General features: G+C 38.1%; 1 protein-coding gene across 3 annotated transcripts in view; it reads right to left on the bottom strand.

Annotated features, from left to right (window-relative positions):
• Nucleotides 1-16,518, bottom strand: part of SFSWAP (splicing factor SWAP) — a 49,211-nt gene extending 32,693 nt beyond the window's left edge. For 2 of the 3 annotated variants that reach the window (XM_086623216.1, XM_009980007.2), the window contains exons 1-10: nucleotides 16,140-16,518; nucleotides 13,556-13,725; nucleotides 12,892-13,029; nucleotides 9,809-9,894; nucleotides 5,891-6,116; nucleotides 5,317-5,432; nucleotides 4,289-4,424; nucleotides 1,367-1,604; nucleotides 917-1,048; nucleotides 494-587 (exon numbers count right to left, since the gene is read on the bottom strand). In XM_086623216.1, coding sequence (XP_086479342.1) covers nucleotides 494-587; nucleotides 917-1,048; nucleotides 1,367-1,604; nucleotides 4,289-4,424; nucleotides 5,317-5,432; nucleotides 5,891-6,116; nucleotides 9,809-9,894; nucleotides 12,892-13,029; nucleotides 13,556-13,725; nucleotides 16,140-16,399 — 1,596 coding nt within the window. In that variant the 5' untranslated portion in view covers nucleotides 16,400-16,518. Of the gene's footprint in view, nucleotides 1-493; nucleotides 588-916; nucleotides 1,049-1,366; nucleotides 1,605-4,288; nucleotides 4,425-5,316; nucleotides 5,433-5,890; nucleotides 6,117-9,808; nucleotides 9,895-12,891; nucleotides 13,030-13,555; nucleotides 13,726-16,139 lie in introns of those variants that run through there. The other variant, XM_086623217.1, reaches the window with a different exon arrangement.
• Between the last annotated feature and the right edge of the window lie 254 nt (nucleotides 16,519-16,772).

Consider the following 16,772-nt stretch of genomic DNA (forward strand, 5'->3'; position numbering starts at 1 on the left):
TCATCACAGGATTCTTTAACAAAACCTCAGAAACAAGCATGTCAGAAAAGTAGTTTAGCTACTGTGCTACTGTTCTATGATGAACCATGAGGCATATGAGAAGGTACTGTTGTCAAAAAGCTACATCTAACCTTTCTGACAACAAAACACTAATCCCAATCCTACAAAGCTCTAAACCTCCACAAGCCTTATATTCCCTTTTATAGAAAACCAAAAGATTTTCAAGCTGCCATTTTATATTACGACCACACTGAGTGGCTGCTTATACTAAAAAGCAAGAACTAAATACCACATCACCTCACATATCCTGATTTAAATGCTATACAGAACTGAAAAGCAACCAAAAAAAGCATTCACATCCTTTGCTGAACAATTTCTTCCTAATTCAGAGAGTTCCGTTCTTAAAGTGTCTCATGATAACACAACAGATGAACAAGTCCTCTTCTCATTTACATTGCATTTTTAATATAGGTATATACAAAACGGCACGTACCTGACAGTTGTCACTGCTCTCTTTTTGAAGGAAGAACTGTTTTTTAAATTCATAATAAGCATTATACTGGTGCCACGGTTGCAGGAACTCAAATCTGTCAAAGAAAAACTGAATATGTGAAAATGCACGTGAACATTTTCTCTAGCAGATGAAACGCTATTCGATGTCTGGAAGCGCTGCAGATTATGCCTAAACTTCCAGAGGACATACATTCATAGCATGTCTTCTAGAAACATTTTTGTTAGGCTGGTTGTTTTGAGGATTTGGGCAATAACACCTTGGCGTTACCTCTAAGTAGGTCCCAAAATTTCAATTAAAAAAATGAGAGTACACCTCTGCTTGAGCCCCGCACGTCCAGGTTATATATTTAAAAATGAAAACCTCAACTTTTAAAATAGAAGTTAAAATAACATTTTCTCTTACCTGAGATCATTCTTGGCACGAACACTGGTTTCGAATTTTATCCCATTCCTAGCAACATACTCAGCTAGCTTATCAATAACAGGTTGGATATCTGGGGGTGGAGGTATAATGGCAACCACTGGAGCAATTGTGCTGAAAACATTAAAAGTACATCATTTTTGTAAATAGAACAGAAACATCTTTCAGACTCTTGCTTTAATAAAAAACATAACATAGAGGTTTGCTCTCTGGGTTCATTATGCAGTTAAAATAACTTGATTTTCCATCATGCAAACACTTCATAGTAGCTGAGGAACAACGACCACGTACAATATCAAAGACCACAGTGGAGGTAATCAAAGCTGTACAAACACTGGAAAATGTTACTGAGGAATCACCAACAACAGAACCCTGACTAAACAGAGCAGGAAAGACACGTCTCCAACCAACAAGCAAATCTGAATGTGGTACCTTGTAGATGTTGTGGTAGAAGTCAACCCACTGCTGCTGTCAGCTGTGTCTGGGGGAGGTGGAGGTGTAGTACCAGGGGGTGGAGGTACTGTTGCTACCCCTGTAGTGCTTGATACAGTCACCCCTGCGGGCAATGCATTGTAGTAGGTGGCAACATCTATTCCTGGAGGTGGAGGTGCGAGGCAATAGGTTCCATCAGGTAGCATATAGTAACTATAATACATGGCTGCCACAGTTGCTATGAAAAGACATATTTAAGAACAATGTTTTAAATAGAAGAAAAACACACAATTTAAAAAACCCACAACATTATTGCATCAGCACAAATACACTGACAATCCAGATTCACACAGCACACTAAGAAATGTTACCGAATTCCTTGTGTAAAAAACACACAGAAAAAAAATGTTCGTATTAACACACTTAAGATGAATAAGAAATATGTCAATTAAGAGACAGAATCAGAAAATACTGAAGGTCGGTTGGAAGCCAAATAGGTATGAATAAAGAAGTGAACCAGAGAAAGCCTATTAAAAAATGACCTAATATGAAATCATTCTTCCTAATCGAATTCACCTCTGGCAGTTTAACTCAGTTAAATCTATGTATGCATTAAGAAAGAAATGTGCATATATTCAAAACTAATATCAAGATATTAAACCACTAGTATCACTACACACATATTAAACCACTATATCGCTATATACGGACACACACTCACTGAAACCTCAAAAAGGAGAGATGTTTTGCAATTTAACACCAATACAACAAAAAACCAATTTGAGCAAGTTTTCCATGCTAGAGGCTTCTCCAATTCTAAATATTTATTTCTTGAGAGTGCAAAGGATTATGGCTTGCTTGCTTTAAGGATAACATTTTATAATTTAATCAGCTTAACACTTTTAAATGGCACTTCCAAAATCTAAAGATTTTCTGCAGAAAGACATATAAACAGAAAGTCTTCAGGTAAAATATTTCAAAGAATTCACAGGAAGAGTTTACATTTCTGGAGACAAAGTTTAATTGACGCATTAAGTTACAATGAATTATCCTCTTAAAAGTTTCATAAACATTCCTGTGTGGCAGTATTTACTTTCTTCAAAGAGCAAAGTTATCTATCAGTCGAGCAGAATAAAGATCTGCTAAGTTTTACAGGCAGGGAGAGGAGTTGCAAATTTAACTTGCTTTGCTACTAAATTAGAATCTTCTAGTTTGCATCCCATACATTCAGACTCCAGCCTGACATGAAAGGAACCAGAAAACTGACAAGTATTATTCTATGGAGATACTTATTCTGATTTCAGCCTTTCTTGAAATAACCAGTAATTTTCAATTTCTCCCCAGAAATCTTATTAAGATTCTTTTAAGGGACAGTTTTAAACCAAAATCACATCCATGCATATTCCTTTCCATATATTACACTCTAACAATGCCTGTAAACCCTTTGCGGGGCTCTGAACCTATAATGCATCAATTTCAGCTCAGATCATTATGGTGATGTTTATTTGCAACGACTTACTAAAAAACAAAGAACTCCATCATCACCACCACCACTTTGAAGTAACACTACTCATTACCTACAAATCTGTAATATCATGAAACTCTACTGTAGTGAGGGTCGCAATACAATTTTTCTTAGATCTCACTAGTGTCAAATGTAAGTCCCATAAATGAAAGAGTAAGTTTGATTTCTGTATCTAGGGAATCAAGGACTTTCAGAATCCTGAAGTTTGAAAAGAAATAGAGGCAAATAAACCCAATTAAGTTGGACTTCACCTTTCTGAGAATCAGAATTCACAAAATTTGCATGAGCTTTGTACAAGGCCTGCATTTAGCAGCTTCAGAGATAATGGAAACCAGACACCATATAGAGAAGTTAAGATAATGCTGCTAAAAATTTCATAGCAAAGTTGATTCTTAAAAGAGTTTATAGACAGGACAGCATTATATTTATCTTAAATGGTTCAAGGAAAATCCAAGATTAAAGATTTAATAATAATTTGGAGATGGGAGAAAGTCTTGGTACTTCAATATCAGGCCCGGAAGAAGCAGTTGAACACAAAACTTTCCACGTTGCTCACTTATAATTTAAATTATATCATGGCTTTTGCTGTTCTTTTGAGAAATAAATAAAATAGAATATCTACTCCTTTATTACAGAATGGTCTCTGTAGCTATGGAACTGAAAAGGTACTCCCTCTCAGATATTGTAATGAGAAATATAATTTAAAAGATGAATTTTTAACTTTGAATCTTGCATATTCCTGAATTTTATTTTCTACATGTAACATTGCACCAGTGCATAGAATAAAAGGTAAAATAATGAGAGATTACAGGAATTGACTGTATAATAAAAGCCTTATTTATTCACCCTAAAACTCTTCCAGCTTTAGAACAGAATATTACACTAAAACCTGGTTTTATCACTTCAGTGGGATCTTTCAATTTACATGATTTTACTTTTGCAGATTTTTCTTAGTGTTCGACACTCCAGCAAAACTGTTTAAAGCAGATTTACCGTATGCATTTTGCTTAATACAATAAGTTTTTTTTAATGGGAATCTCATGAATTACTTCATAGGACAGTTTTATACTCAATAGTGAAGGCATTCATTAGGCTTCATTAATAGAAATTGATGGAAGTTATCAAAACCATTAAGGATATCCTGCTAACCATACTCAGACTGGAGACTTGGCCTCCCGTCTGCCCACCCCCTCCACCCCGTTTCTGTTTTTCCTAAGCAGCTAACAAGTCAACAGCTACTCAGTGGAAGAATGCACCTTCAAAGATTCAGAAGAGTGAAGAAGAATAAATATCAGTTACAAATGATCAAATAGGAAGCTAACACATTTTGTCCCCACCAGCATCCACATACAATTCATCCAGACACACCACCAGCTGCCTAATCACAATGCACTTACAATCAGAAGAATATTCTGCTTGTGATGTCTGTACAGCTGCCCCATCTGTTGACTGTGGTGTAGACGAGTTATTATCTGATTGCGCTTTGCGCACCAGTGCTGCAAGTGGATGATCAGGGTCTACTACCTTCAAGGGCTGAAAAAATTTGGAGAATGGAAAAAAGATTAAAATCCAAAGTGCGTGTTTAAAGCGTGAGAGCATCAACCTATTTTCGAAAGCAGATTTAAGTTAATAGACATCCGTAATATTGTCCAAACACTGAAGTTTCAATTTTTGTAGCTCTCACATCAGGATCAAATTGTTTTTCGAAAATTTGTAGGAAACAAAACAAAAAAACCTTAAATTTAATGCGAACAGAAATCCAAAACATGAAAAAAAAAACAAACCACCTAACAAAAACGTGGGTACTACTCTTACTCATTTACTGCCAAGGCTGAGATAAGACACAGAACCTGACTTGTCTAAATACAAGACAGCAGCACTGCAATTCCTCTGAAAGCCTCAAATGTGTACAACCATCTGTCATTCCCATTATTCCATCACTGATGAAACTCAGAAAATAAAAATAGTTAACATATCCAGAAAAATTTACACTTAATGAGTAGTACTAATTCTGCTGAAATATTATTCACTGAAACTATTACTTCATGTCAACACTTTATCTACTAAAATCTAAAAAGAAAACATTTCCTCTCTGCTTATATACAGAAGGCATTAAATATCTTAATCTTTTCAGCTTCAATACAGGTTCTGTGGGATAAAACCTCCAGTGATGCCCTCAATACCAGAGGGCATAAAAAAAGGGAAATATAGCTCCTTACAAATGGAAAAATAACAATTTATGTACTAGAGAAAGGGTAACTTCAAAGTTTACCACAGCAGACTTAAATTACTAAGAAGACATAGCATTGGGGGAGGGAGGGAAATCTTTGTTAACAAAAGATCTCAACACCTGCATAGTAGAATTTTTGTGCCCATGAATTACATGTTCTACAAGGTAGAAAGTCATTTTAATATGGTCAAGTACCTTCATGAGCTCTTCTAGCCTACTGCATTTCTTAGATGCAAAGAGACTCGGATGCAGATAATTTCCATCATCATCATCGTCGTCATCATCTTCTTCCTCAGATTTAACTCTCGAGTCTAAATAAAAGCAATGTCTGAATTTTATTTGGGTTTGCTATGGAGTTGCATGGGGAGACAAAGATGGTAGAGGCCAAGTGTGTGTTCTTAAGAAACTAAAGTTTTGTGAATAAGCAGATTTGTGAAAAACACAGACACAAGAAGATATTGCAAGTCATCAATAAAATTAAAACCTAAGACCAACTTTCCCTTGGGCTAGAGCCATACAAGTGTTTATAAAAGCTCCAAGATCATAGCAGTTCTTATATGTGAAAGTTCCCCAACATAATCTTTTCTTTCAAAAATCCCCTCCAATTTAAGCAAAATTTTGAATCATGGCATCAATCTCAGCTGTCGGACAACAGTATGGCCATTGCAACACACCACAAAGATGAGGCTCGCTCTTTTACCAAAAAAGACGAGCGGATGTTTCAGTGATTCACATCCTGAAGCCATCCATCTGACAAGCAGCAACTTACGTTTTTTCTCGTCCGCTTTATTTTCAGAAGGAGCAGCATATCGTCCCTCCTTCATAGCCTTCTGAATGAATTTGTAGTAGGGATTGAGGTAGTGATCGAATCGCAAGAAGTCAAACTGGGAGTTGCGTGCTTGCTTGGCTTTTAGCATAATCTCAAACTGTGCTCCCTGCTTGCAGACAAAGTTTGCAGTTCGTTCTATAATCGCATGCATTTTTGCTGTTGGTGGCTGTAGGAGTAAAATAACATATATTTGTACTTTCATAAACAGCTTATAAAGTGTGTTAGAACTCCAGGGGGAATTAGAAAGAGCAGTAGTTCCCTGCCCCTCTCCTCAGCTTTCTCTAGCAACTCAGTTTCATAATCACTGTCAGCTAGAAAAGCTTGTTACTATGCATTTGCTTGGAAGGAACATGTATCTTAAGACCAACAGAAGAATTGCAATTCTTATGTGCTGTCACATTCCCATAAAGAGTCACTGGGCACTTTGGCAATAAAACAAAAAAGAAAATTAATAAAGTTAAGCAACATCCACGCATTCCCACTCCTGAAATCCCCTGTAAGGAGCACTGCCATGTCAAACCCAAGAAGTGAAAAGAACATGAATATAGTTAAAGAATGAATGAATTTCACCATTCGCTGTCTTTAATTTCATACTCAGACAGCTCCGTTGTGTCGTGTGCTCAATAAACTATAGAAACACATACTCAGTGTGCCTATAAAGACTGAAGTGTCACTTAACGATTCGTTTTAGCCTTGCATTTTTATTGGCCTAGATACAGAAGTACGTTTCAAACCTCAGAAGATCTTTTTCAGAAGACTGGAAGCACACAAGACAGTGGTCGTGTCTATTTCAGCAAAAAGGTCTGAATGTGATCAAACAGCACATTTTTAGAAATTATTTGTAGCTGATTGGATCCTTTATTAGAACATGTTCAAAATAGAAAATAATTAGTTGTTTCAAGTTTTACTTGTCCATCTAAAGCAGTACCAAAGATTATTTTCCTTAGAGGCAATGAAGTTCTCAACAAACGGATAAAATTTTGTGCATAGCCAGTTTCACTATTTAATCACACATCAAGTTTCTCTATTTCTGTGGCTCTTACACAGAAATACAAAATACACTTCAGGCTAAAAGATTCATAAACAAAGCTGCAGATCAGCAAGGAAGCTCAAAAAAGAGCTTCTGAACTTACTACTTTGTCTTGAATTTGAAACTGATGCCACTATAAGCTCTGGAAAACAGGCACTATGAATATTAATACGCTTTTAATTGACTTCTAAGATTACTACCACCACTGATCTACAAAACTTCAGAAACTTCACAAAGCAAAAACATTAAAATGGCAAACAGAGGTGCAGATATCATAAACATATTCTAGCTTGCCATCACATTTAATAACAACACTAAACATTTAAACTGACAACAATTGTTAAAACTTACTGGAGTAGAGAAAAAACCCTTCTGAAAAATACTCCAATGACATAAGTGCTATCATTTAGTCAGATATTCTGTTCCAATCTTTAATTAATATTGTAATGAAAAGTTTTTCATGACTGAGTCTCCCTTACTGCAAGTTCAGCAACTATCCACCAATCTTTAGTAAGTCTGGAAAATAATCTTAAGTCTTATGTTGCCTCTCAATATTCTCATCCGGAGAAAACAATGCAATTTCCAACCTCTCCTCATAAGTAACCTTGTAAGTAAGACCATTTCCTCCTACGGCCCACTTCCACAGCACCCACACACTTCTTAAAACGCAACAGTCAACAACAATCATATTTGCCCACAACCTTCATAATAACAGTTTTAAGCAGCGGAAGACCTCCTGCATCCTCAACACAATTCCTCTATTTTAAGCTCCAGAGCTGCTGCAGTTGGAGTTGTCACGCACTGAACATTCAACAGCTCACTAAAGCCTCTGCATCTTTTTTGCAGCAGTTTTGCATTTAACATTTGCCCTTTGGGTTGCTCTGTGTTGTGGGAACTATCGTGCATCTGTCTTTACTGAACTGCACCTTGCAGACTGTGAACAAAGTCTGCAAGTTAACAAGCTGGTTCTCAAATTGTATCTTATTTCCAAGCACTACAGTTTCCTCCCCAAAACGATTCAAAGGTTACAAGTGTCCTCTCCCCATTATGACCATCGACAAGCGCCATGTCTTTTAATGTGAATGTTAATTAGCAGTAAACTCAGGAGAGATCTAGAACACCACTCTGTCATTTCCACTAATCGGTAATGCATCTGTTCACCTTTTCTGATCATTTGTGGATCGACATAAAGGCAATGGAATTTATGATGTATTTCTCTCTTTTTTTTTTCTTTAAATGGGAACAGGGTATAGTGAGAAAATATGTTTTAAACACGCCTGTTAGAACTCCATCAATAATCTAGCAGGCTTCTACCCTTCACAGCAACTGAATTAAAAAATACAGAATAAACATATTCAATGGTAAAACTGAATCACTTGACTAGAACAACAACAACAAATAACCACAGCTTACAAAACAAATTCTCACAATCCAAAGTCAAGTATACATTGTTTTCAGAGCTGCTGCTAGACATTTTGGTTTGTTTTATTTTTTTAAATAAAACCCAAATATGGCCACATTAGCTTTCTCTTAATTTGAATACACTAGCATTCAACAGCTGACTAAGAAATTACTTCAGTAAGCCCCACAATGCATTCTGCAGCTTACATGTAAAGCATATCTTAATTTTCAGAACAAAATTCAAGCAAAGCAGCTATCTAAACCAGCAAACCTTCTTTCATCAGCAGTTACTTTTTGGAAACAGCATCCAAATGCTAAATAAGCAGCTTCTCACTGAGAACTCAACGTTTTTATTCTAACACTAAAGAATAACTCATAATTTAAAGACAATAACATCTAAAAATCTTCCCTGGACCCAGAAGTAGGTTTGTAAGCACTTCGCTAACGAAATATATTGTAAGATTGTAAAGAAAAGTAGAGAAAGTAAAATTAGAACAAGTAAAGTTGCACATTATGTTTGTTAAATAGCTCTTATTTCATATAACAAACAGAACAGGACAAAAATTTTCAATTAAAAGCTAATGAAGTAGAAAAACGCTCTTACACAAATACGCTGTGTTCACTATTAGTTATTCTAACAGAGTGCTTTGAAGCTTGCCCGGCCAAGGTTATCAAGTTGAGAAGGTAGCCCAAATATAAATTAACACTTTCATGACCACAGTATAGGAGAAGGAATATTATCTGACTATCCCAGTATCTTTTTTGAAACTTGAAATAAACTGAAAAACCTCATGGTTACAACTGTGCTCAAGCAGGAGACTGTTCAATTCCCATCAGGAAAAACACTCAACTTGCAATTAAGTTTACGGTTTAATATGTGGCAAATTCTGGTAACATCACATGAAAAAAGATCTGCTATATGCAAATAGTTTCGAGTAATTTCAGAATTTGCTAGAAATAAGCTATCGCTTTTCTCCTTGAATAGGCTAGTTTTAAAACATAGCCTTTATATTTGGTCACTTCCTATCTCCTTCAGATTGGGACTCAATTAAAAAGAATCCAGAAGAAAAATAATGTCGCAAGAAGCAATCTTTTGGTTTAATGGTCCTTCACATTTGCATTGTCAATGACATCTCACTAAGTATCCATTCCAAGAACAACTGCCTTTTTTTAAACGTTATCTAAAATAGTATCACAAGCGACACTAAATGCACTTAGCATAAGCACTGTAACAATTTCAGTGTGGAAAAGAAGATTCAAGAGAGTTGACAGAATTCAAGAAAGAACATTTGAAATTAAGCCACTATTTTCAAAGAATTTCAAATGTACCACACAAAAGTTAATGGAAAAAAAAAAAAATCAGAAAAGCACCATTAACTCCTTGAAAATTGATAGAAACATAGGTTGCGTTAAATGTACACACATACCAGTTCCACATCAGAAGGTACGTTCAGTCCCGGCGGGGCAACAAAAGGTTCTTCGTTTTCTTCTACGTTTTCTGTCTGAGCTGTTTCTACAAGAAACGACAGAATAAAATACTATAGGACAAAACAAGTCTAAGTACGCAAACGTTAACAAAAAAAATATTGAAATAAAGTGTATCTAAAAGGATGTGTGATCAAGGACTTTCTCAAACGAAACTATAACCAGTATTTGCACTGAAGACATTTAAATACGGTTCCTCTTCCTGATACTCTGTGTAGTTTATTTAAGATTGCATAAATTAGGCCTCAATAGATGTATTAGAAAGAATAAAACCCTGTAACTCTCAGCCCTGACCACAATGCTGAAGACAAACAAGTGCCAAATCAAATAGAAAACATTCATTTTCATGACTATTACTTTCTGATTTTACCAGAAAACCCATGCAAAATTAAGGGGAACCATTTCCAATGCACTGGGTGAATCCTTTCCTAACACGGATTAAAACATTACAGATATCCAGCATCTCTAAAGCTGTTAAGACTCATATATCTGGTCTATCTACACTTAGTTCCCTCTTAATCAACCATGTCATTCTATGCAAACAAACCTAACTACTTTCCATCAGCTTCCTAACCCTAATGAAAGTTGTACGGGAATGCAACAAGGAGGCTAAAATCCACTTTCATCACCTACAGAGATAAATCAGTAGTTGTCTTAACTGATTAAAATAAATGTTGCCATTCATCTATGACTTCAGTCTAAAGTTGGTAAGGTTCCTTTTATATCAAGCTTAACATATCCAAATATTTAACAGACTTATCACATGAACGACTCATCTAAATAGTTATGCTTTTACAAGGGCCAATTTGTTTTACATTCTGTTATTCGGTATTATAACAATTGAAGTGGAAAGTTTACCTTTTAAACTAACTTTTGCTATTATCTATTCTACTAGCTTTAAGCGAAGATGCATTCCAGTTTTATCCTAACAAATTAGCACAAACTGCATGAAAGCCTGACTATAGCAACTAGGCACACAGAGGAACAGCCTCATCACGCATGAGATGTCACAGCAATTACTGCACACAAGCTCTTACCCATGCAAGAGAAATAACTTTGTTGCTGTCTGGCTGGTTGTTTTTTTTTTAAATGAACTCCACAAAGCGATGCAGAAATTTTGGCATCAAGGAAAGAAGGAAGAAGCGGAAAGCCGAATAGGATTGGTTCTTTTGGCAGCAGCTCTAGCTAACACTTGGGAGTGCTCACAGAACTACAGCCTGTAATACGCATTACCATTATCTGCATCTTCCAATGCTGGATTTTACTCTACTATGATTCATAAAAATTTAATGTTAATAATTTATAGTCCTGTATTATTGGAAATTGTTATCATAGAGCAATCTATTAAAACTCTGTATGGTTCAACTACAGCAAAATATAATACTGATGTTTCTCACTTTTGCCCCAAGTACTTTTTCCCCAAGTACTCTCAAGTGTTAACAGAAAACGCCCCTTTGATATCCATCATTACTAAAAATTTTCTAGAAGGTAAAGAGTTTGGAAAGAAAGCTCACAACTGAGACAACGTTCCAATGACCCTCTATGAGGATCTCTGCTTCTCGTCAGCAGCACTGAGAATCCTCACGTTACACCGCAAGATCTCCTAACAGCTTAGCATGACACTTCCATGCTGCATCAAATATTAATTAACTAAATATTAGCTTGCTGGAAGACTGGGTAGTTATATCTCTCTTTGCCACTGACTAAGTCGTTATATTTTAGCACTATTCCTAAAAACATGACTTCATTAAGGCTGAAATACATTATTCTAGATATCTCATCATTCTAAGAAAGAAAAATAATGCGGAGCAACCCAGACACAACTTGAACTCAGGACAGCTCTCTTACCAAATGAAACTGGAACTTTTATTTACTCTTTATACATTTGATCAAAGGTAGATTCTGTAACATTATGGCACATTTTCATGCAGTTTTGCAAAGGCCTTCTACGGTTCAGCAGATTTCCTTTTTAGTAATCAATAGAGAGAGCACATTCACCTTTTTAATCTCTATGTAGTAGAGAAAGATCGAGGAGCCAGACTACAAACATCTCTATCACCTCCAACTTTTCAGTAGGCTTATCCTTATATGTACACAAATCCATACAACATGAAAAACATGTCTATGACAGGAAACACTCAAAAACTGCATGTAAAGAGAACTTAGAAACTATTTGGTTATGAAATCTACCAGACAAACAAGAATAAAACAAACAAAATAAACCCCAGAAAAGGCAATGCAGTTCAGCATCAGCACTGAAGAGCACAGGAGAAGCCCCTGGTACAACGCAAGTGGCACGGACGCGGCCCTGACACAACCGCTCACACACAGCAGCAAAAACCACTAAACAAACAGCACCTAAACCGAACCTGCACTGCAGCCCACACCTCGGTAAAAAAAGTACATCCCATTCCACAGTAACCTGCCGACATGCAGTTAGACAACCCAGTTCTTAATTAAACAATCCTAACTTTACTAAGACACAGTTCAGTAACACTTCAAAGCTCCCGTAAGACTTCATGTTAAAAATGTAAAGTTACCCTACCTAAAGATGGGAACATGAGAAGCTGAATTCTGTATTTTTAAGATCACAGAGAGGGGTACACTATCCTGAAGATGGACTGGTTTATAATAATTAAGGTGACAAAATCTAAACTATATATATTCTTGTTAATTACTATTCTATATTTCTAATGATCTTTTCCTTCACAACACACGAAACAGAGGGTTAACAGCCAGCCACGTGATAAAGTACTAGTTTGTTCTGAGTAAGAATCTGCAAGACAGCAGAATTTCCTATCCTGACTACTGTAGTATAGGACTGTGCCGTAGCAGGAAAACATTCAAGCACATCAAGAGCAAAGTTTGCAAAAAAACTCAGTTCCATAAAGACTTTGCTGAAATGTTTTGAGATTTCTTACTTGCATTTTAACAAAACACACATTTCAACCTTCACCAGCAAGTGAGAGACACAGAGGTCCTCTGTCCTTCCTCTCAATTAACCCTTACTATTCTTACCCCTTACCTCTTTGTTTTGCAGGCTGATGTTCCTCCTCCTCAGTGGGTTCTGAAGGGTCATAATAATCACTGCCATAACGGAATCCCACTGCATTATAGGTACCATCCTCTGCCAAAGCTTCACTCAGTCTTTTATATTCCTCCTCTTGAACAAAAACGCAATTACCAATCATTAGAACATATTTAAAAGCTAATTTCTTAGAAAAAAAAAAGATAGTATTTCTTACTTTATTTTTTAAATGAGAAGTTTTCACCTAATCATTTTAGCTCTCATTAAAAACAGAATAGAAAAACACAGCATGTACATACGGTGAACATTTATTTCTTCCTGAAGAGATAAAGGCTGCAGGTTAAACATTCTAAAGTAATTATGCATACAAGAGCACAGAATTTCATTTATACAACACTAAAAATGATGCAGAATGTATTTATTTGGGGTTTTTTGGGTCTGAAATCCCAGTCTGCCCTCAGAATCTGGGCAATTTCTGTGTGGCTCTATATTTAAACTATCCTGAGGTCCTCTCACATACGCAAAGACTCCCGTTTTTCGAATCCAGTGGGTACTGTCAAGATAACATCAGAAAAAGAGACAATAAAATTAGGAGTAAATTTAATTTCATAATTACTTATTTAAACATGTGCTAAACTCAGGAAGTTTCCTTGAGCAATACCTTGCCTCGCCTCCTCCTCAAGCAAGTCCGTATGCAAGGCTAAATACCTCTCTTCATCACAGAGGGCTTCTATTCTAGCTTCCTCTTCAGACAACTGATAATCTCTGTTCCACGTGGAATATTCAGCATCGTATTCAGAAAGGTCATGTAGGTGACCACGCCCATCGTACCTGCAAGATGAAACAGCTGGTCAATGCAAAAAACTTAGGGTTTGGGTTTATGCGACTACTTAAAATACTTACCCATTAAAAATGAAAAAAAATACTTATAAGTTAAAGCATATTTCCTTTTACAAGTTACGTTTAATTTTGCTAATCATTTGTCACCAACTATCGAAAATTTGTTTAATAGTCTAAATTCCTCTCAAAGAAACTAAAAAATTATTACGATTAAAGGCAAAGTTATCCTTTAATAGTTTAAGTGGGATCCATTTCCTTAACAGCTCTTACCGTACGTGCTTCAACCAACCAATCAATGTCACTTGCAAAATACGTTTTTCTGGAAAGCCAAATAGCTTACATTCACACAAACCCGAATACATAAATACCTATCCGTAAGAACCAAACGGTCGAAATTTCCTCGCTTCTTTCTGCTAGTCCCGAACTCTCAGGAGATATCTTCACCATAGAAACTTGCGTCCATTGGAGGTAAAATCATGGCTAGGCTCGGCCCCTAGCCATTTGGCTGAGGAAATAAGTTCTGGGTTATGTGATAGAGAGACACACATACATAGGAACAGTAACATATACATGCAATTTAAGGAGGTTCACTGTAAAACCGGCAAAGATCAATGACGTACAGTTCCTTTCTACTAAGCAGAAACAACTTTATTTGCAGGAAAAGCACTGCATTGGGATAATGTTTATGCATCAGTAAGAGAAACTGATTGAAAAGTAAAATGACAGTCAACTCGACTCCGCTGAGGTGTCTTCCCACACACAACTCTTGACTTGTGCCAACTTGCTAGACCAAAAACAAAGAAAGTAAATAGTCTTATAGCAAAAAGTTAATGAAACACGTAGGTCTGGTTAATCAAGCTCTGTCCACAGGCAAACTTCAACCCATGTCTTCTCATAGTAATGTGCTTTTCTCAAAATGGTGAAAATGAAGGCTTTCTGCTGCTGGAGATAAAAACAATCTAAGCTTCCGAAGGAGTCTGTAAGATTAGTAATTGCAAACTACCTTAACTTACAAATGTATGTTATTCAGATTTTTTTTTAATTATATGCACATACTTAGTTTTTGTTCCCAACAATTTCTGTAGCACCTGTAAATTGGATTACTCTTGCACAGGACCACAAAAATGGCCTCTACTTACTAATGAAATCTGTCACAAAAGTGAGCTGGATTAGAAGTGTGCATCGTAACACTTCCATTCCCATGTAAGAGAGAAATTAAACACAGCTACAAACATACACAGTTGGTTTTTCATGTCTTTTGTGTTTACTCCAATTTAACAAATTCAATCACAAAAATCATTAACGGCGTAAACCCGGTCTTACGGAAGGAAAAGAAAAGACCTTCCCTTACCGGTATTTTTCCAAGCCAAACACAGTTGTTAAATCAAAACAAGAAAAATCATGTATAGCACCAAAGCAATGATGAAATTGAGGGAACAAATATCTATAGTATGTCATGTGATCCTTTTCAAACCAAAATCCTTCCATGTTTCCCACTGAGGTTTTCAGAGTCAGCCACAACTCTTCAACTGTACTTTCAGTGCTCCACTCAAATATACCCAACCTGACCTACTTTCCTTCTCTCCAGTAAAACATTCAGAAAATATATTCTAAATGAATTTATTTCTGAATCCCAACCTGCACTGCTGAAACAACTTAGAGACCAGCATAAACACCAAAGCAGGTTCTGTTACTCTCTCTGGCCATGAACCTGTACCTACTGCAAAACAACCAAGAGCCACCCCATCATAAAATCTGAAAAGCAAGCACCTAAAATCAAAGCCATCCTGTCTAACACAGTGAATCTTAAGGAAAAAGTAATTAGGTCAATAACTGCTTTTGGAGTATCTCACCAACAACCTGCAGCCAAATTACACAGAAGAAATAAGAAAACTCTGTTTCCCCTAAGGTGGATAAACACCTTTCTAGTCTGCACGCTGCCCACTCCTCAGAGAACGTATAAAGCGCCTAACAGGTATTTCCACGCAATAAGGCTCCCTCAGTTTCCAAGTGAGAAAAGACGATGTTTGTAGTTTGCACTGAACAGGAACAGATCATTCCCACTCTCCGCTCCACCCTGCAGACCCTACCCTGACAAGTAGAGGAGAAAGACCCAACGCACGCTGCCTGTCGGAAGGAGGGGGACCTCCCAACGCTGCCCGAGCAGGAACCCCGAGTTCCCGCTGCCGGGGGCGGCCCTGCAGCGTTACAGGAGCAGCACTCGGAGCGCTCTGCCGGGAGCTGCCCTCCCACCCTGCTCTGCCGCCGAGGAAGGTCCCCACGCGTGTGCCGGAGCGACCCTTCGTTCATCCCCCGCCCTCACCTGCCCACAGCATAGGGGTGGGGAACAAAGAGGCTATCACAGGAGATCTCGCAGCAGAGTCTGGGGGTTGTGTTACACCGACCTATCGATCATGATCTTGGGGTCTCCCATCCAAGGAATAAGGTGTCGCCCCTGCTCCTGGTACTGAGCCTTCTCATCATCTCGAAACAGCTTGCAGGCATAGCCGAACACCAGCAGCTCCACACGGCTATTCCCACCTCCACCTCCTCCTCCACCTCCTCCGGGGGGCCCGGGGACCGCTCCCCCGCCTGACAACAACATTAGGGGCGGCGGGCCTGCTTCTTCCGCGGTCCGTCGAGAACCCCCGACCCCTCCGTACATCACCAGGGGACGCAGCGAGGAGGAGGAAACTCGCCGTAACAACGACTGTCCGAGAAGCGAGTCCCCCCGCAGACCGGGCCCGCACTAAACTCCCCAGGTCCACAGCACCACAGTCGCCATCACCCGAAGCAAAATGGCGATGCTTCCGCTTCCGCTGGCGGAGCAGCGGCCGCGCCGGCTTCCGGCAGCGGGCAGATTCGCCGTCGGTTTTGGCAGCCCGAGGACGCAATGGAAGGAGAACGCGGTGCAGCGCGGCGGGGTGCTGCGCTGCCGGCGGGGCAGCGCGGCGACAGTGGCCGGTTGCGAGGCGGGAGCTGTGATGGCGCGGGCGCGGCGAAAGTGCGGAACCGGGGGGGGAGGGCTGAGCGGGGCC

Source organism: Tauraco erythrolophus, chromosome 19 (assembly GCF_009769465.1).
Source record: "Tauraco erythrolophus isolate bTauEry1 chromosome 19, bTauEry1.pri, whole genome shotgun sequence".
Taxonomy (NCBI): Eukaryota; Metazoa; Chordata; class Aves; order Musophagiformes; family Musophagidae; genus Tauraco; species Tauraco erythrolophus.